This window comes from Balaenoptera borealis, assembly GCF_965194805.1.
Source record: "Balaenoptera borealis genome assembly, chromosome: 17".
In the NCBI taxonomy this organism is placed as follows: Eukaryota; Metazoa; Chordata; class Mammalia; order Artiodactyla; family Balaenopteridae; genus Balaenoptera; species Balaenoptera borealis.
In genome coordinates this window covers 70940261-70968248 of record NC_138876.1, presented here as the reverse complement: position 1 = coordinate 70968248, position 27988 = coordinate 70940261, and the positions used below count along the sequence as shown (strand labels likewise).

Genomic DNA, 27988 nt, shown 5'->3' with positions numbered 1-27988 from the left:
AATAGTGCTGCAGTGAACATTGTGGTACATGACTCTTTTTGAATTATGGTTTTCTCAGGGTATATGCCCAGTAGTGGGATTGCTGGGTCATATGGTAGTTCTATTTTTAGTTTTTTAAGGAACCTCCATACTGTTCTCCATAGTGGCTGTATCAATTTACATTCCCACCAACAGTGCAAGAGGGTTCCCTTTTCTCCACACCCTCTCCAGCATTTATTGTTTGTAGACTTTTTGATGATGGCCATTCTGACAGGTGTGAGGTGATACCTCATTGTAGTTTTGATTTGCATTTCTCTAATGATTAGTGATGTTGAGTATCCTTTCATGTGTTTGTTGGCAATCTATATGTTCTTTGGAGAAATGTCTATTTAGGTCTTCTGCCCATTTTTGGATTGAGTTGTTTATTTTTTTGACATTGAGCTGCGTGAGGTGCTTGTATATTTTGGAGGTTAATCCTTTGTCAGTTGCTTCGTTTGCAAATATTTTCTCCCATTCTGAGGGTTGTCTTTTCATCTTGTTTATGGTTTCCTTTGCTGTGCAAAAGCTTTTTTTTTTAAATTAATTAATTAATTAATGGCTGTGTTGGGTCTTCGTTTCTGTGCGAGGGCTTTCTCTAGTTGTGGCAAGCGGGGGCCACTCTTCATCACGGTGCTCGGGCCTCTCTCTATTGCGGCCTCTCTTCTTGTGGAGCACAGGCTCCAGATGCGCAGGCTCAGTAATTGTGGCTCACGGGCCCAGTTGCTCCGCGGCATGTGGGATCTTCCCAGACCAGGGCTTGAACCCGTGTCCCCTGCATTGGCAGGCAGATTCTCAACCACTGCGCCACCGGGGAAGCCCTGTGCAAAAGCTTTTAAGTTTCATTATGTTCCATTTACTAGTTCATGATTTTTGTTGTTGTTATGCTTAGTGGAAAAGAGTCCACCTCAGAGGTTCCACACTGCATGATTCCATTAGATAACATTCTCGAAATGTCAAAACTATAGAGATGGAGAACAGATTAGTGGTTGCAAGGGGACAGGGACTGAGGGAATAGGGGAGTTCAAAGATAAAGGGGTAGCATGAGAGAGTTCCTTTGTTCCTTTGGGATAATGGACGTTCTCTGTCTGATTGTGGTGGTAGTTACACGAATCTATACATCTCTATTGCATAGGGCTACACACACACACACACACAAATGCGTGCATGTAAAATAGCAAAAACTGAATAAAGTTGGCAGTCTAGTTATCAGTATTATACCAATGTCAGTTTCCTGATTTTGACACTACTACAGTTATATAAGATGTCAGCATTGGGGGAAGCTGGGGGAAGGGGACATGGAACTCTACTGTTTTTGCAATTTCCTTTTAATCTATGATTATTTCAAAATCAAATAGTTTTAATAAGTGTCAATTATGTCCATGCATTCTTTTATCTTACTGCCCCTGTATTTGTCAGGGACATGTTGTCTTAACAGATTTTGGGCTTTGTAAAGAAGGAATTGCTATTTCTGACACCACAACAACATTTTGTGGGACACCAGAGGTAAGAAATATGTCTCATTCATGTACCCATGTATAAAATGCAAAAATGAATCACAAATTGTATATATAAAATTTGAAATCAGAAAAGTAGAGTAAAAATATTTTCAGCTTCCAGCCAGCTGGAAATATCTCATAAGCATCCCTTCTGAACATTTAAAGTTTATTGATAGTTGATATTTTTTTAACTGTGATTTTGAGATACCACAGATAACCCAACAAAGATAAATTATGCTTACTTGTTTTTAATGTTAAAAGTTTACCTTAGATTTCTTCAAACATTTGATTACATTTCTAATTCTTAAAAAAAAAAAAAAAATCATGAATCAGTAATGAAAATGTCCAAAAATTAATTGAGGTCATGTTGGGACAACTCTGTGAATATATTAACAGCCACTGAATTGCATACTTTAAATGGGTGAATGGCATGGTATGCGAATATCGTAATAAAGCTGTTTTTTAAAAGAAATAAGCTAAAGCAAATATGGCAAAATGTTAACATTGCCTTTATTTGGGTGGCAGCACTGTTGGTTTCTATTATATTTTTATACTTTTTGTATGGTTAAAATATTTTATAATAAAAATTGTTTAATGGAAGAAGATAAAGCAGTGGATATGGGGGAAAAAATTACAAATCAGAATTTATTAACCAGAACATCCTATTCTCTAATCATTTTAACTAGCAGAAAATGTATCTTTCTATTTGAGACAGTAATAATAATCCTTAAAATTTATGTGAAAGCCTTGTTATTCTAACTTTACACATACATACGTTTAGTTTAAAGTGTTCTAATTTTAAAAGATTAATTGTGAACTTAATTGCAATTAATTAAGAGTAATTCAGATTGTGGAGTAATTGCAAATATCATGTTAAAAATGTGTGATAAAATAGCTCACATCAGATTTCTAATCAAGATGAGAAACAAAGTATCTATAAGTACAACTATTTACTTTGAAATGTATTTTTTCTTCCTTTTTCTCTCTAATCTAACCCTAGCTCTTGTATATATTTGTAATAATTCTATTTTGGTTTATGTATGAAGAAACATTTTTCGTGGATGTATAGTCATTTAATAGTTAACAACATCTTTAAGTCCTATAATTTTTAGAAGGGAAATAGAAGTTTTTTTGGTCATCTAAACCTAAATATGATCAGAAATTATTAAACCCTTTTTATATGTGTTGCCATTTCTTTGGATCACATAAAAAAGCTTAGGAATGTATTTCCTTTTATATATTTCATGTGGGAAGAGGAAATATATATTTTGGAATCTAAAATTCAAATTTACCATCTTATATGTGTGAAATCATGATGTTTAAATTTTTTACAATTTGAAATGTAAATAGCCATATAATAACTTAAGCAACTTTTCTAAATAATATGTTAAAGAATTGCTATTGTAATTCTTAAATAAGAATGCAATTTATTCTTTTTTCTTTCAATAAAAAGAAAAAAATGAATTGTAATTGCCACACTAAAAATTCTTTCTTCAGGAGAATCGATTATGAATAATGGCCAGAAGAATTTCTAAAATTAATTTTGTGCAAGACTCCCCCCGCTTCCCCCCCAAAAAAAATACCTACTTTACCTACTTAGTATTACAGTTTGTACATTTGTTGTCCTCTATTTGTCTTAACTACATCACAGTTCCTGGGGAGAAATGCTTGAATATGTGTACTTTGAAAATTACCCCAATTGATTCTGAAGAGTAGCACCACCCAAGAACCCCTGGTATAGAATGAAAATACCCAGCCAACTGAAAATCTAGATAACATGTTTAATTTAGTGTGATATTACACCTAAAATTTATTAAATTTCTCAATTATTCCTAGATTTTGTCTTCAACTGTTTATTGAGTTGCTCTAATATTTAATCTTTTCTATAGTACCTAGCACCTGAAGTAATCAGAAAACAGCCCTATGACAATACTGTAGATTGGTGGTGCCTTGGTGCTGTTCTGTATGAAATGCTGTATGGATTGGTATGTATTTCTACTCTGTCATTATGATTCTAATATGTTATAAGTGATTTCAGTTTTCTCTCTTTCTTTCAATAATCTCGTGGACACTTAGATAACACTAACAGAACAGTAGTAACCTGGTTAAATGAATCCAAAACCACATTAGGGATATGCACAAAAAAGAAAAACTTTTCGTTTTCTTACTAATTTTTTATAATTATTTCTCTATCATACTAATCACTACTTCAAATGTTCTCATCACACTACATTTTTAAGATATAGACACTTAGTTGTAACATTAAAATTACCCACTTTCATTCAGTTTGCTCCAGTCATTCTGCCTAATTTCAAAAAGATGGAAAGAAAAAGATTTTATTTCTCAGAAGATAATAATACCTTTTGGTTTTGCCTCGTATTTTGTTTTTATAGGATTTAATAAGTATATTTACTGGTGCTCTGCTTTTTTTAATTACTGGGAACCCTTTATTCCCTTTATCATAAACATCATGTCTTAAATATTTCATTGGAAAAAAGTGATGTTTGCTGTGTAATCCGTTTCCCCAGTTTTTATTAATTAAAGACACAATTAGCCAGAGCTTCTGATTAACGAGTCAAATTGTTTTACTACATTGAGTTAATATCATTCCAACCAAAAGCAGACAATTTAGGCACTTTAATTAGCTTACATATCCTTGCAGGAATAATGCATGTTTTTCTTTAGGTTTTTTAAACATTCAGAATAGTTTTTAGGTTCCCTTTGTGGGCCCGTGAGTGGCCAGCAGCCTCAGGATGGTGACCAGGCTCTCATCACCCACACTGCTGCTCCCTCTAAGCTAAATCCGCCATCCGCTGAGACTTGAGCTGGTCTTGGCTTTTTTGTTTTGCTCTGTGTGTGTATGTGTGTGTGTGTTTGCCCTGAAAATGGGGGCAATCTCAGTGAAATTCAGTCCCTGAGGTATGTTTTAGAGCATCTTTTGTCTCATGTTGCTAACTTTGAATGATAGATTCCCAATGACAGCCAATGCTGTCTCTTAAAGCTTTGCCCTTGACCATGATCTGCTTGTTAAAAGATCTAGTTTTCTGGTTATGCTGGTGACTTAGAAGACCTGATAACCACTTTATACCTTACTTTCTTTAAGTGTTGGGTATTCGTCAGCCTGATATTTCCGAATCCTTTGTATTTCTTTAGAGGACTTTGAAAGTATAGAATATTATCATTGCATATAGAATGTAATTGATTCAAAAGGGAACCTTTGAAACACATACTTCATTAATGAGACTTATATTAACAATTTAAAAATAAAATTAGATTTTAAAAAATGAAGTTTTTCTTTCCTATACAAAAGAAAAAAATAACAAGCCTGTAAACTCCCTTAACTTTAAAAATTATTTTTACTTTAAACTTGTAACTCAAAAATTAACTGGTTAATTCTCATGTTGGAGCTGTACCTCAGGTCTTTAAGCTGTGAGTAGAATTTTGATTCTGCAGGACACTGTCACTGCCACAAGTTAGGTCTCCATCTCCACTAGAAATCCTTTTAAATTAGTTTATTCCCAAGTCTCAAGAAGTTATTTGTTTGATCTGTGTTGAATCTCTATTTCCAGTAACTCTATCATTATGCCTAATGATGAAGTTGGTAGTGGTTTTCTTTAAAGTAGATCCTATTGCAACTTTTATACAATTTATACCTCTCTGCAGGTGTTATTGAACAAACTGACCCTAATTCATTTAGTGAACATGTATTAAGCTCCATAGCGCGCTGGGTTTTAAAATCTCTTCACATGGAAGGCCACACTGTAGATGTTCATATGCCCAAAGAGGCCTGTGCTTTTCTGTACTTGTGCAGCCAGACTGCTCTTTGTACATCAAGGCCAAATCTAACTATTTTAACCCCATCTGTGCATAATTCAATTAGTACTAACTTTCTCCTCTCCCCCTCTCCCCACCAGCCTCCTTTTTATTGCCGAGATGTTGCTGAAATGTATGACAATATTCTTCACAAGCCCCTAAGTTTGAGGCCAGGAGTGAGCCTTACAGCCTGGTCAATTCTGGAAGAACTCCTAGAAAAAGACAGGCAAAACCGACTCGGTGCCAAAGAAGACTTCGTATGTACATCTTTCCCAGTATCCTCTTTATTAAGCTTATTTATAATTTGGAGATAAATCCTTATTTTATGTGGTATTTAATGGGATGAATGCAGCTCTTAAAGAATAGCACCATGAAAAAGAAGCATGCTTGTTCCAACAATTTTCACCAGTGTTTATATAGAACTGTACAGTGTTTAAAGCTCCTGTACAAGCATTTTTGTCATTTGATCTTCATAACAATTTGATCCTGTCCTTTTCATCCCCCATATCCAGCTTTCATACCCTATTATTTATTAGAATTTCCTCCCCCTTCTAAAAAAAATGTGTGGCATGCATTTTTTGATTGCCTAAACTTTTAGATCATTTTGTTTAACAAGAATTTAAGTGCCTCCTGACTGCATGAAGTAATACCTTTTGCTTGAACTATCATTAAATCACTTTTTTTCCTGAGAATTTAAATGTGACACCTCCTTGAAATAATTATGGGATCTGCAGGTTTGCTTTTTTTTTTTTTTTCCTTCAAATCAGGGTAATTTAATTGCTAGTGCAGTTACCAGTGTTACGTTAGTGAATTCATGAACTACTGAGGAACATGAACTTTTAAATTCAGTAAAATTTCTCAGGAGTTTTTGGGGGCTCTTTACCAGTCTTGAACTTGAGCTGTGAATAATAAACTCGTCTTCTGCTGCCAGAAATCTGAGAGTCATTCCTGACTCTTCTCTCTTCCTTTCTTCCGTATTCAGCAAACAGCCAGACCCTAGTATATTTGCCTCCTAGATCTTTCCCGTATCCAGACACCTCTCTCTACTCCCACTGCTACCACTCTTTTCCTAGCATTGTCATCTTCTGTTTGGCCACGATAGTAGCTGTTTTCCTTTTTCTGATCATGACTCCCCAGTCCATTCCCCCATTAGTCAGAGTCGTCTTAAAAAGCAAACAAACAAAAAAACCCCACATTTGTGACATTCCCCTTCCTAAAACTCCTTGATGGAGTCCCATGACCCTAGAATAAAATCCAAAATTCCTAGCATAGACCCAGTGTGATGAGCCCATTTACCTCTTTAAGATCCTCTTTGTGTGACAATCCCAATCCTTTCCTATACCGCAGCCATATGGGGCTCTCATTTTCTTGACCAAACTAAGCTCTTTGCTGTCTCAGGCCCTTTGTATTCTGCTTGGAATGTTCTCCCCTCATTCTTTTTTGTCTGCCTACTTTTTACTTATCTTCCAGAACTCTGGTCAGATACCACTTTCTCTGAGAAGTCTTTTTAAACCCATCAAACTAGGTTGGATCCTACTTTTTACACACTCTCACGGCTCCTTGTAGGAAGAAAAACTAGAATCAATACTGTGCCGACTTCTGACAGTAGCAACCCAGAGTGGAATCATTTTTGGTAGTAGAGCTTGTCACCTTGATTTTACCCCTGCCCCACTGTGTAAAAAACTCTCATTTAACATCTTTACCTCCCCGTTCAGTAATAATAATAATTCTTTGTACCTATGTAGTGCTTTATTCTTTTCTTACGACTTTTATTTCCGTATTTTCCACTGATTCTTGAAACAACCTATGAAATACCTAGGGCAGAAAGGTTAACCCCACTGTACCTGTGAGGAAACAATGACTGTGAAGTGGATGTAACTTAAGTCCGTCATTCTGAGTAACTCTCCCACGTCTGCTCTGGGAGTCTTTTCACTACACCATTTGGCCAAATTGAATAACATAAACATGTACCTAAAAAGAGCTTTTGAGGGACAAAGTAGAAATGGTTCGGTTTCATAAAATTCTTCAGTGAGTACTTAATATATTCTTCAGCATTAGTAAAAAAATCTGTTTCTTTACTATTCTAGCTTGAAATTCAGAATCATCCTTTTTTTGAATCACTCAGCTGGACTGATCTTGTACAAAAGAAGATTCCACCACCGTTTAATCCTAATGTGGTATGTTTACATCCAAATCTTTCTTTCTAAAATAGTGAAATATAGAACTGTAGCTCATCGTAATTGTAGGAATAGATCTCAAAATCTAACCTGAATCAAATTGAATCAGTACCTAATACTTATGAAACATGTCACTCAGGATGTCTAGTACAACTGATAACTTCAAGATGACCCATAAGATTATAGTTACATTAGATTGAGCAGAATATCTTCCAGAACAGTAATTGTGAAGTGCTTCTTAAGAGCATGTGTAAGAAAGCCCAACAGGTTTAAAAAATGCAAATTAAAGTAACTGTGAGGTATCATTTTCATACCTATAAACCAACAGACATTTTAAGTAACAGTAACACACAGTTTTTTTCTAGATTGATATAAAAAAAGTCAAATAATGTTTGACTTGTTAAATCTACTGATGGAAACATTTTACTTAAAGGATTAACAATGTTGAAATGTTTGGAAATAAATATATAATGATAGGGAGATTATTAATAAATCATCAGAAGGCCAACAATGATGTTACTAATGATAGCTTCCTATATGTAGGCATATATACTTTTTATGCATTACAACATGTAATTTATGCCTCAAATAAGCTATCAAGTTACTGCTATTACTATTCTTATTATACATGTTTTAAAATGAAGAAATGAAAACTCAGAGATGTCACGTAGCTGGCTAAAAGTAGCAGACCTGAGATTCAGATGTGTCTGATCCCAAGGTCATTATTTTTTCTATGCTTTCTTACTCTCTATTGCCTTTTCTTGTTAAGGAAATGATAATAATAATAATAAATATAAAATGAGTAGATGTTTGGAAAATCCTTATAATGTTAAATGAAAACATGGTAATTATCATTTTTGTGACAATATTACAGCAGTAAAAGTAACAGGTAAGGACGGGAAGAGAATATAAATCAAGACTGATTTGAGATTGCAGGATCATAGCTGAATTTGTTTTTCTTTATTTAAAGTTTTTTGGTGTTGCTGTGAAGCTCGTGAAACACTTTTTTTGGAAAATTAGAGCAGGATAAGAAAATCACTTCAGGAAAGTATTATTTAGTGTACTCAGATTTCATTCAAGGTCAGTTTCAGTACATTGCTGATAGCTGCAATCAGCAGCTAATAGATGTGATATTGTACACTATAAATGTAACAATATTTGTAGACTGATTTATTTCATGTAGCTCATCCAGAAGTGACTGTTTCAGAAGTGACTCCATTGGCAATAATTTCTGTCCTAATTTCTAGAATTTGCAGTAGGAACCCAGGACCTTTAAGAATTATTGCATTTTCTCCTTTATGTTGAAAGTCTTACTGTTTAGTTATCCTCAGATGAACGTGTCATCAGGCTCATTAAAGCATTAGGGCCCCTTCTAAGCAACACTGAAAATGGAACAGTGTTGACTTCAGAGGAGTCAGGCACCTCCACGTTTGGATCCCTGCTGGTCTATAACTAATTAAACTTTAAAGCAAGACCTGCAACCGAGAAGCTGTAAGAGGAAAAAACTGATAAATTTGACCATGTAAAATTTAGAAATGTCTGCATGAAAAAAACACTGCAAATAAGAAACTGGGAGAAATTTCCCTAACACATAAAGCATTCTTATAAGTCATTGAGAAGAAAGACCAACGACCAGTAGAAACATGGACAAAAGACACAAAATATTCAATTACAGAAAAATAAATGCAGTTGGTTTTTTAAATATATGAAAAGATGTTCTAACTCACTGACATTTAAGGAATGCAAGATAAAACCCTAACGTGTTGCCATTTCTCATCTAACAGATAAACAAAGATCAAAAAATTAGCTCCTACACTGCCCTCAGTACTTGTATCCTTCTACTTAAGCCTGGCAGCAATCCTACGAAATAGTACCGTTGTTTTCCACATAATACAGATGAGTTAACTTAGGCACAGAAAAGGTTAAATAACTTGCCAAAAGTTTAAAGTTAAAATTGCAGACCTAGAATTCGAGCTCAGGTGCTTTGAGGAGAGAGTCTTCTCTCACTCTTAACGTAAGCCGTACAGTTTTATCCCCCTCAGTACTGGCCAGGAGCCATCAGGGCGTTCATAGAATGTTTATAAAGTCCAGTGAAGGAACGTTTTTTATCATTTATTAAGCACCTTCTACGTGTCAAATTTTGGGAATTTTATGTATTAACGCATCCAGTCCTCACAGTAAACTTAACAGGTAGATGGCAGTATTCTTATTTTACAGAAGAGGAAACAAGCTCACAGAGATAGGGTAGTTTATATAAAGAACTACAGCTAACAAATTTCACAGCCAGAATTCAAACCTTAGTCTTGTTCCAGTGTCCTTGTTTCTAAGGTTATAAATGAGAATTTGATGACTTTTTTTTTTTTTTTTTTTTTTGGGCTGCATTGGGTCTTCGTTGCTGTGCACGGGCTTTCTCTAGTTGCAGCGAGCGGGGGCTACTTCTCATTGCGGTGCACGGGCTTCTCATTGCGGTGGCTTCTCTTGTTGCAGAGCACGGGCTCTAGGCACGCAGGCTTCAGTAGTTGTGACACGTGGGCTCAGTAGTTGTGGCACGTGGGCCCTAGAGTGCACGGGCCTCAGTAGTTGTGGCTTGTGGGCTCAGTAGTTGCGGCACGTGGGCTCTAGGGTGCGCAGGCTTTCAGTAGTTGTGGCGCACGGCCTTAGTTGCTCTGCAGCATGTAGGATCTTCCTGGAGCAGGGATTGAACCTGCGTCCCCTGCATTGGCAGGCGGATTCTTAACCACTGTGCCACCAGGGAAGTCCTCATGACTTTTTTATATATACATGAGTATAATTTCTAGCATTCTTTCTCCTCTGTTGGGGAATTTCTCATATGGAAGAATCTAGCATCCTGAATTTCCCTGGTCTCTGCTCTGCTGTTTGTAGACCACCAGGCTAACTGTGTTCTTGGCTTATATATGTGCTCTGAACCTGTTTACCTCGGTTAGACTTGATGACTTGAACATTTTAAGGATTCCCTTCCTCTTAGAATAGAGATAACCTAGAGCTTCAGAGATGGGCTTTAAGAGTAAATCACCTGAATCTGTATCCCAGTTTTAATCTGTAAATAAATTGGAAGGGGAGAGTCCATTAGCTTGTATCAGATTCGTGAAGGAAGATTGACCGCTACCTTCGAGCCTAAGTAGCCACTATGCTTCGCTTCCCAGGTTCCAGTCCCTTTAGGTCTCTAGAGCTAAGGGTGTCACAGCCGAATGCTCAGTGAATGACCTCTGTAGCACAAGAGTCACCTTTCATAATTTTACTTACTGTCCCTTCATTTCTTCATCAAAAGGCTTCAACTTCCCCAGAATTGAGAAACTGGATGGGCAGGCATTTTATGGAAGTGGAGATGCAAAATTTTCTCCTGAAAACCTCCCTGAGCCCCTTTTCTAAATTTAGAGGTGGTGATGGGTAGAGAGAAAGTGCATCAGTTGCCAGACCCAAGATTCAAATTAACATAGGCGGGCTTCCCTGGTGGCGCAGTGGTTGAGAGTCTGCCTGCCAATGCAGAGGATGCGGGTTCGAGCCCTGGTCTGGGAGGATCCCACGTGCCGCGGAGCAACTGGGCCCGTGAGCCACAACTGCTGAGCCTGTGCGTCTGGAGCCTGTGCTCCGCAGCAAGAGAGGCCGAGATAGTGAGAGGCCCGCGCACCGCGATGAGGGGTGGCCCCTGCTCGCCACAACTGGAGGAAGCCCTCGCGCAGAAACGAGGACCCAACACAGCCAAAAATAAAAATAAAATAAATAATAAAAAGGCAGCATAGTGTTTAAAAAAAAAAAAAAAAATTAACATAGGCGAGGACCCTGTCACGCTAGCCTTCCTCACCCTTATCTTTCCTCCCCCAACCCAGAAACGAGAGCCCTAACTGTAAGAAGGAGCTGAATAATGAGAGTCGTGAAGGGAAGAGCAGGAAATGTTTCAAAGACACTGATGGAGTAGGAAGACATCTAAACTTGCCAGGAAAAAATAGACAAATTCATGAAGGGGCTTTAATGAGGGACTGAAGTAAGGGGAAAAAAGGTAAGGCGAGTAATAGTATGCTTTTTGACATTTTAGGCAGGACCAGATGATATCAGGAACTTTGATGCAGCGTTTACAGAAGAAACAGTTCCATATTCCGTGTGTGTGTCTTCTGACTATTCCATAGTGAACGCCAGCGTACTGGAGGCTGACGACGCTTTTGTTGGTTTCTCTTACGCACCTCCTTCAGAAGACTTATTTTTGTGAGTGGTCTGCCATCAAGAACCCATTGAGCAAATATAAGCCTACAGATGAGATGGAAACTCCTGTTTGTGTGAATATATTCAAATATGTTTAACTAGTGCCTCATTTTTACATGTAATGTTAAAAACTATGAAAAATGTATTTTCTGCTGTATGCGAGAAAATAGGGCATTTCAGAGAACTAAGTTTTGAATTAAAATTTGTATTCTTGTTTATTATTAAGCTTATTTTTAAACAGAAATTTTAAAAGCTACTGTTCTTAGCATTAACCTATTTTTAAAGAAAACTTTTTTGCTAATGACTGGTTTTTTTTCCCTCTAGGTTTATGCTAACATCTACCCAAGATAGACTGTTTTTTAACAGTCTGTTTCAGTTCAGTTAACATACATTAATGCCTTCATAGCTCTCTACTTTGAGTTCTCAGATCACAACTATGCAATTGGTACATGGTTGTTTAAGAAGAAACCATATCTTTCCATAATGAATCACTGTTTGACATAATCATTTCTTGGTAGGATTAAAATATAAAAGCATAGTTAACTCATTGGCTGCTACCTAACGCTTTGAGTAACTGTTCATTCTGCAGATCAAATTAAGAAGTAACAAAAGGAAATCCTATGCTTTTGAAATACCAGTTCAAATTTGTGAATTATTTTTCCTCTGGAGGAAAAGTAAAAGTTTAATAGTTAGAAATTTTAAGTATTCCCAAAGCTCTGAAGGGAAATAAAGTACTGCTGGATTTTTTTTTGAGGCGGTGCCAAAAATGAATGTCTCTGTGTCATGTATTTATATTTACCAATACATTCTATTTATGTTCTTTTTGGTCTTTTGAATATTTAATATATTGTTAAGTAGGTCTAAATCTTGGTATTTGCTTTTGCAAATACCTTTTCAAAACTATCTTCCTAATTGGTTGATAAGTAAAAAATACTGCACTGTCTAGAGTATTTACCTAATTGGGAATTAAAAAGTAGAATAGCAAATTATGGGTCAGTATAAATGTATACAGTTTTACTACAATGTAACAAAAGTTAAAAGTAATTTAGGCAGATGCATAGTCAGTATCTTATGTATCTTAGAAAAAGTACAGGAAGCTGACCTTAAAATCATACTAAAAACCAACTAACTTGTATACTTGTAATTGTAAAAAAGAATATCTACAGAAAAACTAAAACTCATGCTTACCTTGGGATTCTGATTCTTAGTTTAGAGATTTTTCAGGTCTTGTAGGAAACTGTGAAAGAGTTTAGTGACGCAGTTTTGATGCTTCAGGAACAAGCATACTTTCCATGTGTGTTCTCTTGAGAAAGAAAGTACAAAAACTTTTCACACGAATACCCTTTAGCGTAAAATTGTTCAGCAGAAGAGGGGGAGGCAGAGTGTACTTTTGTTAGATTAGTAATATTTGCATCCAATACACTGAATCTTCCTTTAGAGGCAAGACTTTAATAGCGACACTGTAAATATTTGGTTTATTTGGCACTACTGTAAGTTCTGCTTTTATACAAAGCTCTTTGCTTATTATAAAACAAAAACTAGTTTCTTGTATGATTTTTTTTTACTCAGCCGTTCCTTAATTAAACTGCCAAAAATTAAAGTGCAATATTGTATATTTTTAAGAATAAATTTTAAATAGAATATTGATGTTTCTCAGATCACAAGAAATACAAATCTTATATAGTATAATAAAAACTAGCAAAAAGATTAATGATCATCTAATGCCTGCCATTATTTTATCTTGTTTATTTTTTATTTTTTAAAATTTATTTATTTATTTATTTATTTTTGGCTGCGTTGGGTCTTTGTTGCTGCGCGTGGGCTTTCTCTAATTCCATCGAGTGGAGGCTACTCTTCGTTGCGGTGCACGGGCTTCTCATTGTGGTGGCTTCTCTTGTTGCGGAGCATGGGCTCTAGGCACGTGGGCTTCAGTAGTTGTGGCACACGGGCTCAGTAGTTGTGGCTCGTGGGTTCTAGAGCGCAGGCTTAGTTGTGGCGCACAGGCTTAGTTGCTCCACAGCATGTGGGATCTTCCTGGACCACGGCTGGAACCCGTGTCCTCTGCATTGGCAGGTGGATTCTTAACCACTGCGCCACCAGGGAAGCCCCCTGCCATTATTTTAAATTAAAATTGGTGATGCTTACAATAGTCATTACAAACAATAATTATTCGTATATGTAAGGGGGAGAAGTATAAAATTTTAACTAAATATTTGGGCATACATAGAAATTTCTAGATTATCATAGGCCGACATGTTTAATATTCAGGGAACAAAATCTCTTCCAAGTTTCAAGTTTATTTTTTTTCTCAGAGCATGCTAAGTCTTTTAGAAAAAGGTCTGCCCTTTGAATAGTTGAACCATTTCATGGTTATTGCCAAAATAAACTCAAAGGTCTAAATGAAGAAGCCCTAACATTCTTCATGTTACACATACCTCTTATTGCCTATGGTACAGTGTAGGGCTTCCCAACCATTGTCATGTCACAGCACACACTGAAAATTACAAAATTTGGCACACCTGGGGAGAGGTGCCAGCTGACGTAGATGCTGGCAGCAGGTACTCTGCTCAAAAGTTTTTTATGCAAAAATAATTTTTGAACTTATGAGCCAATAAACACTGTTGGGATATAATTTCAGCAATGGCAAATGTTTCAAAAGTGATTTAAATATTTGAAATATTTATTACTATAAAATTTTATCACTATAAAAAATTACCATTACCAGTATCTTTTGGCATACCTGAAACTTTTATTGTTATTATCCATAGGCATAATATTACAGACCTTTACACAGATATTTTATGACTCATTCTTTTGTACATCACATACTGTATGAAAAGTGGGAGGGGAGTGGTATGTGGGAACATTTTTAGTAGTGCTGGCATGATTTTCAATAAAGTGTGTTAAAATTGATAACTTATTTCCTCGTGTATGTAGTTTGGAAGTTAGCTCTGTTTTTGAAGTGGAATTTTCTGCCACTTACCTCTAACAGCAGTTTCTACTTTTGTTGGTTTTTACAGGTTATTCTGTATCCCAAGGAGATTGTTCACTTATATGAAACCCCAGAGTGTACGTGGATGAGTTTCAAGTAGCATGAGTACCTTGAAAAGATATACCAAGTTCTGTGTGTAAATAAAATCGACTTGGGGCAGGGAGTGCTGCATAGCTTTGTTCAGATGATCAAAAGGATTTACTGCTATAAAAAGACGGGGTTTCTTCTCTGCCACTTTTGTTCGCCTTCACTCACCTAATATTAAGAGCATTTGCTCTCTCATTTCCCTGAAAGCATTCCAATTGGAGATTTATATCACTTATTTAGCATTTTTGGTGCAATTTTATATAACCACCCATTTGTAATTCTTTAAACATATTCCTTAAAGGGACACCCCTACAGAAAAGTATTTCTTATTTCACTATTTCTTTGCATTATGCCCATTTTTACAGAGGTACTTAAGTCAGAAAGAAATATAGCTGTCTCAAAAGGATAACTTTTTGATAATTTACCCAAAATCAAGATAGTAGAGAATAGTTTAAAGCAATATTATACAAAGAAAAAAAGCAAGTATAGAAGTATAAATTCAGAGTGGTACTTATAGCAATGAAGTAGCCAATCAAAGGATCCTACAAATAAGTTATGAAAATGATGTACTGAATAAGTACTGAAAATGATGGATCACCATATGACTCTTATGGGAATAGTGTAAAACAAAGAATTACATTACTCTACATAACCTTGCTTACTGTAAGAACCATGCCCATTTGGTGTTTTTACTAATCTTGTGTTTAAGTGTGACTGAAGTTTTTGCTGTAAATTCTCTTGCAGGAATATATCTCAGATTCATCCTTTTTTTCTAATAAAATTTCAGTATTTCCACCTTATTAGGGAGCAGAGATTTCCACTCAATTTTAGTTAAATCTTTGTGGGCAAGTCAACAATGAGTTGTCAATATTCAAATGTTTTTATGTTTTATTAGTTAACTCTTGGAATCCAGAAGGCTTATATACAGTAAAACAGACCCACTGAAGGTCAAATTTGATCTCAGTGTGTTGTTTTGGTTCTTTCCAGGTAGTAGTTTATATAGCCTTGCTGTGTTGAATTTTTCTCTTATGCCTCAATGACAGCTTACTTTGTTAATGATTCACTGATGCTGCACACTGACACTTCTGTAATTTACTTTAGTAAGATAGCCCCTAGCGATGTGCTTCAATTAGATATCAGAAGCAAAGCTCTGTGTTTGTCAAAACTCTTATGACTTTAACACTTGAGTGCTGTGCACTTTGCTGTATATACAGCAAATTAAACCTCAAAGAAAAATATTAAAAGGGACAATAAAGTCAGTTACATGTAAGACAAAAATAAAAGTTAAATCATAATCCTGTCATCTTAAGTATTTTAGCCATTGTACCACATGACAGAGAAGAGACTCAGGAATTTGGTCCAAAGGAAAAGTTAAAGTGGTGAAGAGGTAGAAATAGCATAACCCAAGCAATGCAAGTACGCAAGAATGCATGACAGGGACTTCTGTTTTCCAGCTTCACATGGAAGGAGCTTAGAAGTTGCCAGGTTAAAAAAAGCTGAACAAACATCAACAACCTTTCTTGGATACAGATGACAGTGGACAACACAGGACAGACTGCTGCCCCCAAGACTGGAGAGACCGACGGGCAAATACAGGGATCTGTGGCTTCACTGGAACAGAGGCAGCCACCACGGGAGCCAGTGCAGGGGTAGGAAGACCTGAGCTGTATTGACAAATTGCTGGGGGTTAAGTGCACAACTCTGAGACTTCAGAAGTCCAGGAGAACCTAGTCACAGGGATCCCCACAGTTTTGTGAGATTTACCTCCCGGGGCTCAACCAACTTCTCACAAATATTAGAGGAAAATTCCTTTGTGCTTCCAGCAGGAGGAGGGAAAATGAACCATTTTCAAATATGCCGGAGCACTGTGTTCTGAACAAGGCCTGCCCTCAGGAGAAACGGGTTAATCAGAACCTGACCGGCAGGGTTTTATCAGAGCCTAATCACTGAGGTGGGGGAAAGGAAATACCCAACTCCAGTTCCTTCTAGCCATCCTAACCCACCTAATATGGGGTGGGCGGGGGGAGAAGCAGAAAACTGAGAAAGACGCTCAGTTTGTGGGACAACTACAAAAGATGTAACATACATGTAATGAGAATACCAGAAGGAGAGAGAGAGAAAAAAGAACAGAAGAAATATTTGAAGCGATAATGACAGAATTTCTCCAAATTAATGTCAGACACCAAACCACAGATCCAGGAAGCTCAGAGAACACCAAGCAGGATAAATGCAAAGACAACAAAACAAAACAAAACTATAGCTAGGCATATATTCTCAAACTACAGAAAATCAGAGACAAAGAAAAAATCCTGGAAGAGGCCAGAGGAAACAAAGATACGAATTACATCTGACTTCTCAGAAGCCATGCAAGCAAGAAGAGAGTGGACTGAAATATTTAAAGTGTTGAGAGAGAGAGAAAAAAAACCCCACCAACTTGGTGAAGGAGAAATAAAGACTTCCTCAGACAAACAAAAATTGAGGTAATTTGTTGCCAGTAGACCTGCCTTCCAAGAGAGTTTAAAAGAAGTTCTTTAGAGAGAAGGAAAATAATATAATTCAGAAACTCAGATCTGCATAAAGAAAGGAAGAAGGAATCCAAGAAGAAATAAGTGAAGGTAATATAAAAACTTATTTTTTCTTAATTGATCTAAGAGATAACTGAAATAATAACAATGTATTTGATTATGTATGCATAAGCAAGCATATGCTTTTACGTAAGTAAAACAAATGACCATGATACAAGGAATGAGGAGGAGGAAGTAAGATTATTTTGTTATTATAAGGTATTCACACTAAGGTACTTCACTATACTATGAAGCAGTGTCGTTTGAAAGTGGGCCTTGATTAGTTGTAAATGTATATTTACAGTCTAGGACAATCAATTTAAAAAAGGAGAAAAGGGGCTTCCCTCATGGCGCAGTGGTTGAGAATCTGCCTGCCAATGCAGGGGACACGGGTTCGAGCCCTGGTCTGGGACAATCCCACATGCCGCGGAGCAACTAGGCCCGTGAGCCACGATTACTGAGCCTGCGCATCTGGAGCCTGTGCTCCGCAACAAGAGAGGCCGTGATAGTGAGAGGCCCGCGCACCACGATGAAGAGGGGCCCCCACTTGCCACAACTAGAGAAAGCCCTTGCACAGAAACGAAGACCCAACACAGCCATAAATTAATTAATTAATTAATTAATTAATTTTAAAAAAGAAAAGAAAAGTGTAACTGACAGCTAAGAAAGGAGAGAAAATGGAATGAATTAAAATCACAGAAGGCAGAGAAATAAAAGACAAAAATAGGAAGGAGTAAAAAGGCAACAAATGGAAAGCAGTAACAAATATGGTAGATATTAATCCAACTATATCAATAATCACTCTGAACATAAGTGGTCTAAATGCACCAATTAAAAGACAGATTTTTCAGAGTGGATCAAAAAACAAGCCCCAACGACACGTTGTCTATAAGAAATCGACTTTAAGTATAAAGACACATACGGATTAAAAGTAAATGGATGGAGAAAATATATAGCATGCTTATACTAATCAAAAGAAAGGAGGAGTAACTATATTGATTTCAGACAGAGTAGACTTCAGAGAAAGGAAGGTTATCAGGAATAAAGAAGGACATTAGGGACTTCCCTGGTGGTCCAGTGGTTAAGACTCCGCACTCCCAATGCAGGGGGCCCAGGTTCGATCCCTGGTCAGGGAACTAGATCCCACGTGCCACAGCAAAGATCCCACATGCCACGACGAAGATCCCACATGCTGCAACTAAGACCTGGCGCAGATAGATAGGTTAAACAAACATGGTGATAAAGGAGTCAATTCTCCAAGACATAACAATCCTTAATATGTATGCACCTAACAACAGGGTATATAAAGCTACATTAGGCATGCTTCAATACCCGTCTCTCAGAAATGGACAGATCCAGCAGGCAGAAAATCAGCGAGGACATAGTTGAACTCAACAACACCATCAATCAACTGGATAGAAGTGACTTCTGTAGACTGCTTCATCCAAAAATAACAGATAACACATTCTTCTCAAGTTCACATGGAACATTCACCAAGATAGATCAAATTCTTGGCCATAAAAAAACACAGTTTACCAAATTTAAAAGTGTAGAAATCATATAATGTCTGCTCTAAAACCACAATGGAATTAAACTAGAAATCAATAACAAAAAATAACTGGAAAGTCCCAGTTATATACATGAAGATTAAACAACATACTTAAAAATAATACATGGATCAAAGAAGAAATATCAAGAGAAATTTTAAAATGCTTTGAACTAAATGAAAATGAAAACAAAATATCAAAATTTGTGGATACAAAGAAAGTAGTGCTTAGAGGGAGATTTATAGCATCGAATGCATAAATTAGAAAGGAAGAAAGATCTAAAATCAATCTAAGTTCCTACCTTAGGAAACTAGAAAAAGAAGGGAAGTCAGAGGGAACTCTCTCTAACTTTTACTCAGTTTTGCTGTGAACCTAAAAACTGCTCTAAAAAATTAAAAGAAAAAAGCATGAGAGCAGGTCCTGTGTAGCTGCTGAAAAAGAAAAAATGGGAGAGGGGATGAGAATGGAAAGGGAAAGGACTTTGATTTGCATAAAACAGTCCTCTTCCACACAACCACCCCCAAGTTAAAAAATTAAAATGAACCTATCACTTATGAAGTATTCATCTTTATGAATCTGCCTAACAAATGCCCTATATGAGTGTACCTAAAAATGTTGCTTCTTGCATAAGTTACTAGTTTTACACATGGGATATCTACTTTGAAATTTCAACCTATTGGGGGGCTTCTAATTCTCAACCTGCCACTGAAAATTTGTGATGTTCAGTGATATTCTGTAATAACAAAATGCTGAGTATTTACAGCAATGTATCAATAAGTTTTGGTTAATCAGTTAACCATAACAATTCATTTCCATGCCAAAGTAATCATGGTGTTTTAAATCAACCAAGTCCAGTAGAATCTTCTAATAGGTTTTTATGTTTTTAATAATCCTTTAAAATACGTTGGACATAAGAAAAGCACTTAAAATTTTAAGTATTCCGTCCACTACTGCACATTGCAAACTCTCTGAAAATGATAGTGATGTCTAGAATCAAAATTTTAATGCTTCTTATTTGACTGGTAAGGGAGAAAAGAGAAGACTCCTCAGGGTTTCCGAGGAGGACTGGAGCGGCTGCTTTCCTTATTAGAAACAGATTGGCGGGCTTCCCTGGTGGCGCAGTGGTTAGAACCCGCCTGCCAATGCAGGGGACACGGGTTCCCCTGCAAAACTTTAAACTATATATGAATACCTTTTTGAAGAATTGATTCTACCATAAAACACAAGATCCATCAGCAGACCATAGCCTAGTTCTTCTCATCTAAAGTGTCAATAGTGTTCATGACCACAGAATTGTAGTACGAGACGGTTTTAACAGCCCTTTGCTGTTGCAAATTGATTTCTAGTTCAGCAAAATATTTTCCTCACCTCGTCACTCATATAGATTATATTCCCCCCAGAGAAACAAATTCTGTGGTGTTTTGTCAACCCTGTTAAATACTGAAGGGGGTGGCTTCAAGTACTTTTCCATGGCATGTGGTCCAACCTTCCACCTCCTGATGCCCCACCCCCATGCATAACTGTACCAAGTAATACTAACGGGGGAGGACTCAGCACAAGTTTTGGCTTTTTGCTAACAGCTTTATTGATATTTAATTCACATACCTTAGAATTCACCCATTTGAAGTGTCAAATCCACTGGCTTTTGGTTTCTTCGGAGTTGTGCAACTATCACCACAATCAATTTTGAACGTTTTCATCACCTCGAAAAGAAACCCTGTATGGGTGGATAAACAAAATGTGGTATATAGATAAAATGGAATGTTATTCAGCCTTTAAGAGGAAGTTCTGATGTGCTATGACATGGATGAACCTTGAAAACATTTTGTCAAGTGAAATAAGCCAGTCACAAAGGACAAGTACTATATGATGCCACTTCCATGAGGTACCTAGAGTAGTCAAATTCATAGAGACAGAAAATAGCATGCTGGTTGTCAGGGGCACGTGGGAGAGTAAGAAGCCGGGAAATGGGTTATTGTTTAACAGGGACCGAGTTTCAATTTGGGAAGATGAAAACGTTCTGGAGGTGGATCGTGGTGAGGTTTCACAATGTGAATGTACTTAACATCACTGAACTGTACACTTAAAAATGGTTAAAGTGGTAAGTTTTATGTATATTACCACAATTTTTAAAAAAACCCATACCCATTAGCAGTCACCCCATAAGCCCCAGGCAACCACTAATCTATTTTCTCTCTCTCAGATTTGTCTATTTGGGACATTGCACATAAGCGGAATCATACAATATTTGGCCTTTCCTATCTAGCTAAATCTTTTGCTTTGCATAATATTTCCAAGGGTCATCCATGTTGTAGCACATATTAGGACCTCATTCCTTTTTATGGCCAAATAACATTACGTTGTATGGATATACCACATTTTATTTACCCATTTATCAGTTGTTTCCACTTTTTGGCTATTATAATACTATCAACATCAATACTATAAAAATTCACATATAAGTTCTTGTGTCAACATATGTTTTATATTCCCTCTCATATTATCTATGTATAATATGTAATATGTGACATGCAATTGTTGGGTCATATAGTAACTGTGGTTCTTTATCAGGGAAAGTTTTCCAAATTGTCTCCACCGTTTTGCGTTCCCACCAGGAGAGTTTTTAGTAAGTTTTTGAAACGAACAGGGACACCCTTGGCCTGCGATAACAACGAAAACCGAGGGTCTCTATGTTTCTCTCTGTCTCTTTGCCTCGCAGGGAGGAAGCACGAGCGACTCTATTAAAGAGGGTGGAGGGCATGTCAGGGTAGTTGCCTTGGTGACCGGAAGGGGCGGTCCCGGCAGGCTCCGCGCCTCCAACGGCCAGGAGGTGCGCGCATGCGCGCGTGGGCCTGCTGGCTCCCGGGCTCGGGCTTGAGGTGGCGCGCGACGGACGAAGCTCGGTGGGTGCGAGAGTGGGGGGTGGTCACACACTGCTGGGCTGGGGTCCGCAGTGCTGGAGGTTGCCTCTGAGGGTGGGACAGGCCCTGGAGCCCAGGGTGTGAGGCCGGATTCGCTTTGCATCCACTTTGGTTGTGAGGTGGTTTCCTGCTGCCGCGGCCCGCAGAGAAGACACGCCCCGCGTCTGTTTCAAGGGAACCAACACTTGGGTTCTTTAGGCTGTGGGAAGACCTGTAGAATTATATCCCGGTTCGCTTATTGGATGCTTTTCCAAAGGCGTCCATGTCTTTTCCTCCACTTTCCCATACCTTGGAAATGCATCCCCTCCCAGGACGACGCCCGCTTTACCCAGGTGATGCCCAGAGCAGTGTTCTCTCTAGCCTTTTTTAAGTTCCTGAACGCCAGGCCCTGGTTTATGTCGCCCTAGGGCTTCTGTCTATCTGGATGTCCCAGGAGCCCGTCAGAGTCAGCAAATTTCAAAGGAACTTTACCTTTTTATTTCCCTCTTCTTCTCCCGGCTTCCGTATTTCCATTAGAGCGGCATCATCCACCCACCCTCACAGACCGGAAACCATGCCCAGGGTGAAATCTTTAAAAAAAGTCTGGAGTCCATCCCCTCCATTCCATTTCACCCCTAATGCCCTAGATGGGGCCATCCATCTCCCAGGACTATTTTCAATACTTAGAAACTGATGATTGACACTTCTTCCTCTATTCCAACCCACTTTCCGCACTGGCGGCGGGTACTGATTTACAAAATAAAAATCTGACCACATTACTCACCTGTTAAAAACTTTGATGGTTTCCCTTTGTCTGTATAATCATCGTGGACTTCAAAATTTTTCAGTCTGGTTGAGCTCCACACAGCCATTTCCTTTTTAGCAACCTCCCTTCATTCGGCCCCGGAAACCCTACGTTCTCATGAAGCACAGATGTAACGTTCTGAACACAGCACACACTTAAAGATAGTTGAACTTAGGGCCACAGAGAAATGAACTCCCAAGTTTCTCTTCCCGCTCCCTCCCGCCGTGCGTCCCTCCACCCCCCCACCCCCCCCACCCCCGCCATATAATAGCGAGAAGGACAGTCTCGATTACTTTTCTTTGGAAAGTGACCTGAACTCCAAGGAACAGGGGTATGGATTCAACAGTGTAGGTCTGAAAATTAGGGGAAGGGGGATTACCTCTATCCTTGGACAACTTTCTCTTCCTCTCTTCACCTCTCCTTCAATCAGTGACATCTTACCTATCAAATGTCACCTTTAAAGTAGAATTTATCACTTCATGTCTATGTCCCCACTGTATTAAATCACAATGTCCTAAAACAATAGAAAATATTATGACCCCTACACGAGGATGACCCCAAACTTTGTGAGCTATTTCGTGTATGTTGTTCCTTCTGTGCTCTCTAGTACATAAATATTTCTTTAATAGCACATAAGTTGTACAGAATTATAATGTTTTACATATCTATTTTCCCTCACTGTACTCTCTGAACAGTAGGGACCATATTTTACTGATCTTTGTACCCCCAGTGCCTAGGACAGTCTGATATCCAATAAATAGTAAATGCCCAATAAATACTTGATAATGAATAAATGTGATAGTCATTATTTCTGACTTCTCTAAATTGGCAGCCATTGAAGGCAGGATTCAATCTTAATCATTTTATCCCTAGAACCTAATACAATGTTTGGCATATATTGTTTCCAATTGGTGTTTGCTGTCTTTAAATGAATTTTATGTATTCCACTCTCATTACTGTGGTTTAATGTTTTATGTTGGTCCCTGATAGAAAATTTAAAGCTAGAAGAGACCTTATCATCTAATACAACCCCTTAATTTCCTACAGATGAACCAAGAGAGGTTGGGTAATTTACCCACAGCAACTAGCAAATGCTGGATCTAGATCCAGGTTTTCAGACTTCGTAGGCTAGCTACATTTTGTTACTTATATTGAATTTGTGAAACAGCTTTTACCACTTTCATTTTTTTAAACAACGCCTGCAAGAGGACCTCATTATCCAATATTAGTTTCAACAAGCATTTTTTGGTATACCTACTCTGTAAAGAGACATTTGAGGCTCCTGTTCTTTTTTTTTTTTTTTTTTTTTAATTATTTTTTATTTTTTTTTTTAATGCTATTCTTGTCTGCTTACATTCTTTTTATTTATGTATGTATGTATGTATGGTATGGCTGTGTTGGGTCTTCGTTTCTGTGCGAGGGCTTTCTCTAGTTGTGGCAAGCGGGGGCCACTCTTCATCGAGGTGCGCGGGCCTCTCACCATCGCGGCCTCTCTTGTTGCGGAGCACAGGCTCCAGACGCGCAGGCTCAGTAGTTGTGGCTCACGGGCCGAGTTGCTCCGCGGCATGTGGGATCTTCCCAGACCAGGGCTCGAACCCGCGTCCCCTGCATTGGCAGGCAGATTCTCAACCACTGCGCCACCAGGGAAGCCCAGAGGCTCCTGTTCTTAAATTTGAAATCTTATGGCGAGTCTCATAACCTAGTGTTGATAAAAATATCATTTGGCAAGAGAAACCAGTTTTGTTTCCCTTTGAGTAGGATTTTTTTTTCTGCACCACACGGGGCTTACCAGATCTCAGTTCCCGGACCAGGGATTGAACCCAGGCCATGGCAGTGAAAGCCCGGAATCGTAACCACTAGGACACCAGGGAACTCCCAGGAATTTTTTAAGTTGGAAATTTTACCTCATTTTATTTCACTGTCAATTTTACATTTAATAGTTTAAACAGTTTTATTATAGATCCTTAAATGTAACTTTTTTTAAATTTCTGGGTGTTCTTGTCTTTTCTATGAATTTCACTCTCTGTAGTCTTCACCAGCAACTGTGGTTTAATCATTCAGTAAAAGAGAAGAATCATTAACTAGGAGAAAATGTCAAATCTAAAAATGAAAGAGGCAGCCCTTATCTATCTTGACAGAAGTGGAGGCCTCCAGAAGTTCATAGACAATTGCAAATCCTACAATGGTATGTTCAGCAAAGTTGACTTTATTTTAGAAACTTTAAAGTCCTACGTATAACTGTCCTCATTTTTATATTTGTGTATTTTTACAGATTCAAAACAAAGTTATGCTGTCTATCGATTCAGTATTTTAATAAATCCCTCTGATATTATTGAGTTGGATGCTGAACTTGGAAATCATATTTTACACCAGCCTTTAAAAGCTGCTCAAGTTTTTCAATCAGTAAGTTAAAGAAAGAAATAATTTTATGCCACATGGAATTTTTGCTAACTTCTTTGGTATTTTGTTTGAAATCACAGGTCTGTTTTATTGCTGTTAAGACTCTCTCATTAATTGGACAATTACAGACTGAAGCTCAAGTAAGTTTTAGTTTAATTTAACAAAGAAAACTAAGGTACAATACTTTCAAGATACCTTGTAAATAAATATTTTTATATTCATATGTATTTTTTGTTTAAACATATTTTCAAAGTTTAATAGATTATCTACATACGCATCTTTACGTCCTGTTTTATCACTTATAACATTAAACATTTTTATAATAAAACATTTCAAACATACCCCCAAATAAAGAGAATAATACAGTGAACCTCCATATATCTATCGCGCAGATTTCATAGTTTGCAATATTTTGCCATACTGGCATCGTCACTTTTTTTCTGAAATGTTTTAAAGCAAATCTTTAAAATACATTCTGTGTTTCACCCCTACATACTTTGGTATGTATCAACCTCTAAAAATTGTGGACATTTTTGTTATATAACCCTAATGCCATTATTACCATTTACAAAAAAAATAATAATACTTCCTTGGTATCATCTAATATCCAGTCCATATTGAAATTTACCCAATCGGGGTCTCAAGACTGTCTCACAGTTGATTTGTTCAAGTCAGGACTAAAACAAGGTACACACATTATAACTGGTTCTTACATCTCCCTAAGTCTCTTTTAATCTAGAGCCATTTCCTCCCCCTCCCTTTTTATGCCATTGAATTTTTGAAGAAACTAGTTAATTGTCCTGTAAAATGTCTCATAATCTGGACTTGTCTGATTATGTTCTTGTAGTATTTAACTTATACCCCTAGACACCAAATTTCTGGAAAAAAACGTTGGCTCTAAAGACTTGCTTAGATTCAAGTTCAACTCATTTTGATGAGAATATATCATAGTGTCATGTGTTTCATACTGCCCTACATTAGGAGAACTGTCCTATTTGTTATCCCACTTTTAGCAATGCCACAATTGATCAGTGGGTGCAGATGATGTCAGTCTGATCCCTCCAATATACAGTCTCCCATCAACTGTCACCTAATGGTTTTTGCAGCTATTGATAGTCACTGCCTAGATTCCATTATTTCATTAGGAGTTTCAAAATTGTGGTTTTCCTAATTTTAGCAAACTTTCTATATTTATTAGCTGAAACTATCCTGTAAGAGAAGTTTTTCCTCTCATCAACTATTTGGTTACCCTGCAATACAATTTGTACAGGAAAAGCAGAAGAAATGTTTGATTCTTTCCATTTATAAATTTTCAGAGTGATGAGTTGAAATATAGCAGCCTCCAATGATGACCAATATTTTTTGTTTGTTTTTCCTTTTTTAAACTATGAAGAATTACATGAATTTTTAAATATATCTGATAGGTTTCAATGAATCTTTGTCATTCTTTTTGATGCTTATATTATCTAACTTTGGTCATTGGGAGCTCCTTAAAGTTTGTTCTTATGTCCTTTTGACACATTTCATTAGTTTTTAAGCCCCCCTGGTTTCTGTCACAAGGAGATGCACAAGGAGGTCCATCTGGTGTATTTTCTGCCCCAGACCTGGAATCAGCCATTTCCCCTAAGGAGCTCAGGTTCCTTTTCATGAGAAATTATATTTAGAGATCTGGGCACTAGAAGTGTTTGTTGCTATTGAGTTGTTATTGTTTTATAAATAAGTCTTTTCAGTGAATATAGCGAGGAAATGTGTATTTTTAAAGAAAAATGAGTTCATAATGATATTTTCAATTAAAATATCAGATTATAAGATTTTGCATCTTTAATTTTATATTTAAATCACTTTTCTCTTAATGCTCAAAAGATTGTTTCCTAATACTACTAACAAATTATCTGTTTGATTTAACCTACAAATATACTTACTATATTGTAATGCAAGTCCAATTGGATCTGCAATTTTTATTAATACTATTTTTGTGTTCTTATTAGATTAATATACTGCTGAAGTTAACACATTTACCTCCTCTGCCAAGTTATAGTCTTGATCTTTGTAAGTTTCCACTTGATTATACATCTCAAAGATTTTATATGATGCAAGGAATTGTGATTGCAATGACAACTGTAACCAAGTATACACAAGGTGCAAGATTTCTTTGTTCAGATGAAGCATGCCCTCTTTCAAAAGGTAAATATTAAAATGTAAAATCAAAACAATTTATTGTTTAATCTTAAATCATGTTTACAATTAGTTAAAAAACATTCACAGCATAGAAAGAATGGAGTAAAATTAGGTGTCTCCTAATGTTTACAAGTCTACTTTGCATAATCTTGAAATTCGTTCTTTCTTCCACACCTCTCCCCTATAATTTAACAGATGCTCTTGTGTTGCGAAGTACTTGTTTTTCTCACACGCTGTTTCATGACTGTTCATGCTGTTCCCTCTCCATGTAATGTCCTCTCTCAACCCTTTGGCTTAACTTCCAGGACATCTTTTCCATTCATCCCCACCTCTTATTGGGTTGGATGCCTCTCCTCTCGGCTCTCTGAACACTTTGTATATGAATACTGCATATTGAAATGATCTGTTTCCTATTGCCACCTATTGAAATTGTGTGCTTAAGTATCCATAGCACTAGTGCCTGGCAAGAAATAGCCATGCAATAAATGTTGATTGAACTGCTATGAACCCACATGCAAAACTGATCTAATTGTATGTTGAATTAGATTCATTTTAAAGGACTGAAAATGGAAAGCTAAATCTGAAGGCAAATTTAGCTTAACTCTATTTTCTTTCAGGATTTCAGTATATAAGAGTGCATGTGCCTGGTGCTACAGAATCTGCAACAGTAAGAAATGACTTTTTGTGTAATCTATGTTCATCTTCGCTTCAAGAAGACAGAAAATTTAGAGTACTTGGTGGTAAAAATGCATTTACGTTTTACAATTACAATTTTTAAAATAATGTCTGATAT

At 37.1% G+C, this 27988-nt stretch overlaps 2 protein-coding genes across 21 annotated transcripts in view; both read left to right on the top strand.

Annotated features, from left to right (window-relative positions):
- The window catches only part of LOC309614726 (serine/threonine-protein kinase Sgk3), a 153598-nt gene extending 138632 nt beyond the window's left edge, over positions 1-14966 (top strand). For 17 of the 20 annotated variants that reach the window (XM_082363469.1, XM_082363481.1, XM_082363472.1 and 14 more), the window contains 5 exons: positions 1435-1521; positions 3404-3499; positions 5429-5584; positions 7415-7504; positions 11559-14966. In XM_082363469.1, the coding sequence (XP_082219595.1) occupies positions 1435-1521; positions 3404-3499; positions 5429-5584; positions 7415-7504; positions 11559-11729 (600 nt within the window). In that variant the 3' untranslated portion in view covers positions 11730-14966. The other 3 variants (XM_082363477.1, XM_082363475.1, XR_014236376.1) reach the window with 3 other exon arrangements.
- A 5658-nt stretch (positions 14967-20624) lies between these two features.
- Positions 20625-27988, top strand: part of MCMDC2 (minichromosome maintenance domain containing 2) — a 43018-nt gene continuing 35654 nt past the window's right edge. Inside the window, exons 1-6 of the mRNA XM_082363429.1 lie at positions 20625-23895; positions 24274-24802; positions 24890-25020; positions 25098-25157; positions 27006-27201; positions 27813-27935. Of these exons, the coding sequence (XP_082219555.1) occupies positions 24709-24802; positions 24890-25020; positions 25098-25157; positions 27006-27201; positions 27813-27935 (604 nt within the window). The 5' untranslated portion in view covers positions 20625-23895; positions 24274-24708. The remainder of the gene's footprint in view (positions 23896-24273; positions 24803-24889; positions 25021-25097; positions 25158-27005; positions 27202-27812; positions 27936-27988) is intronic.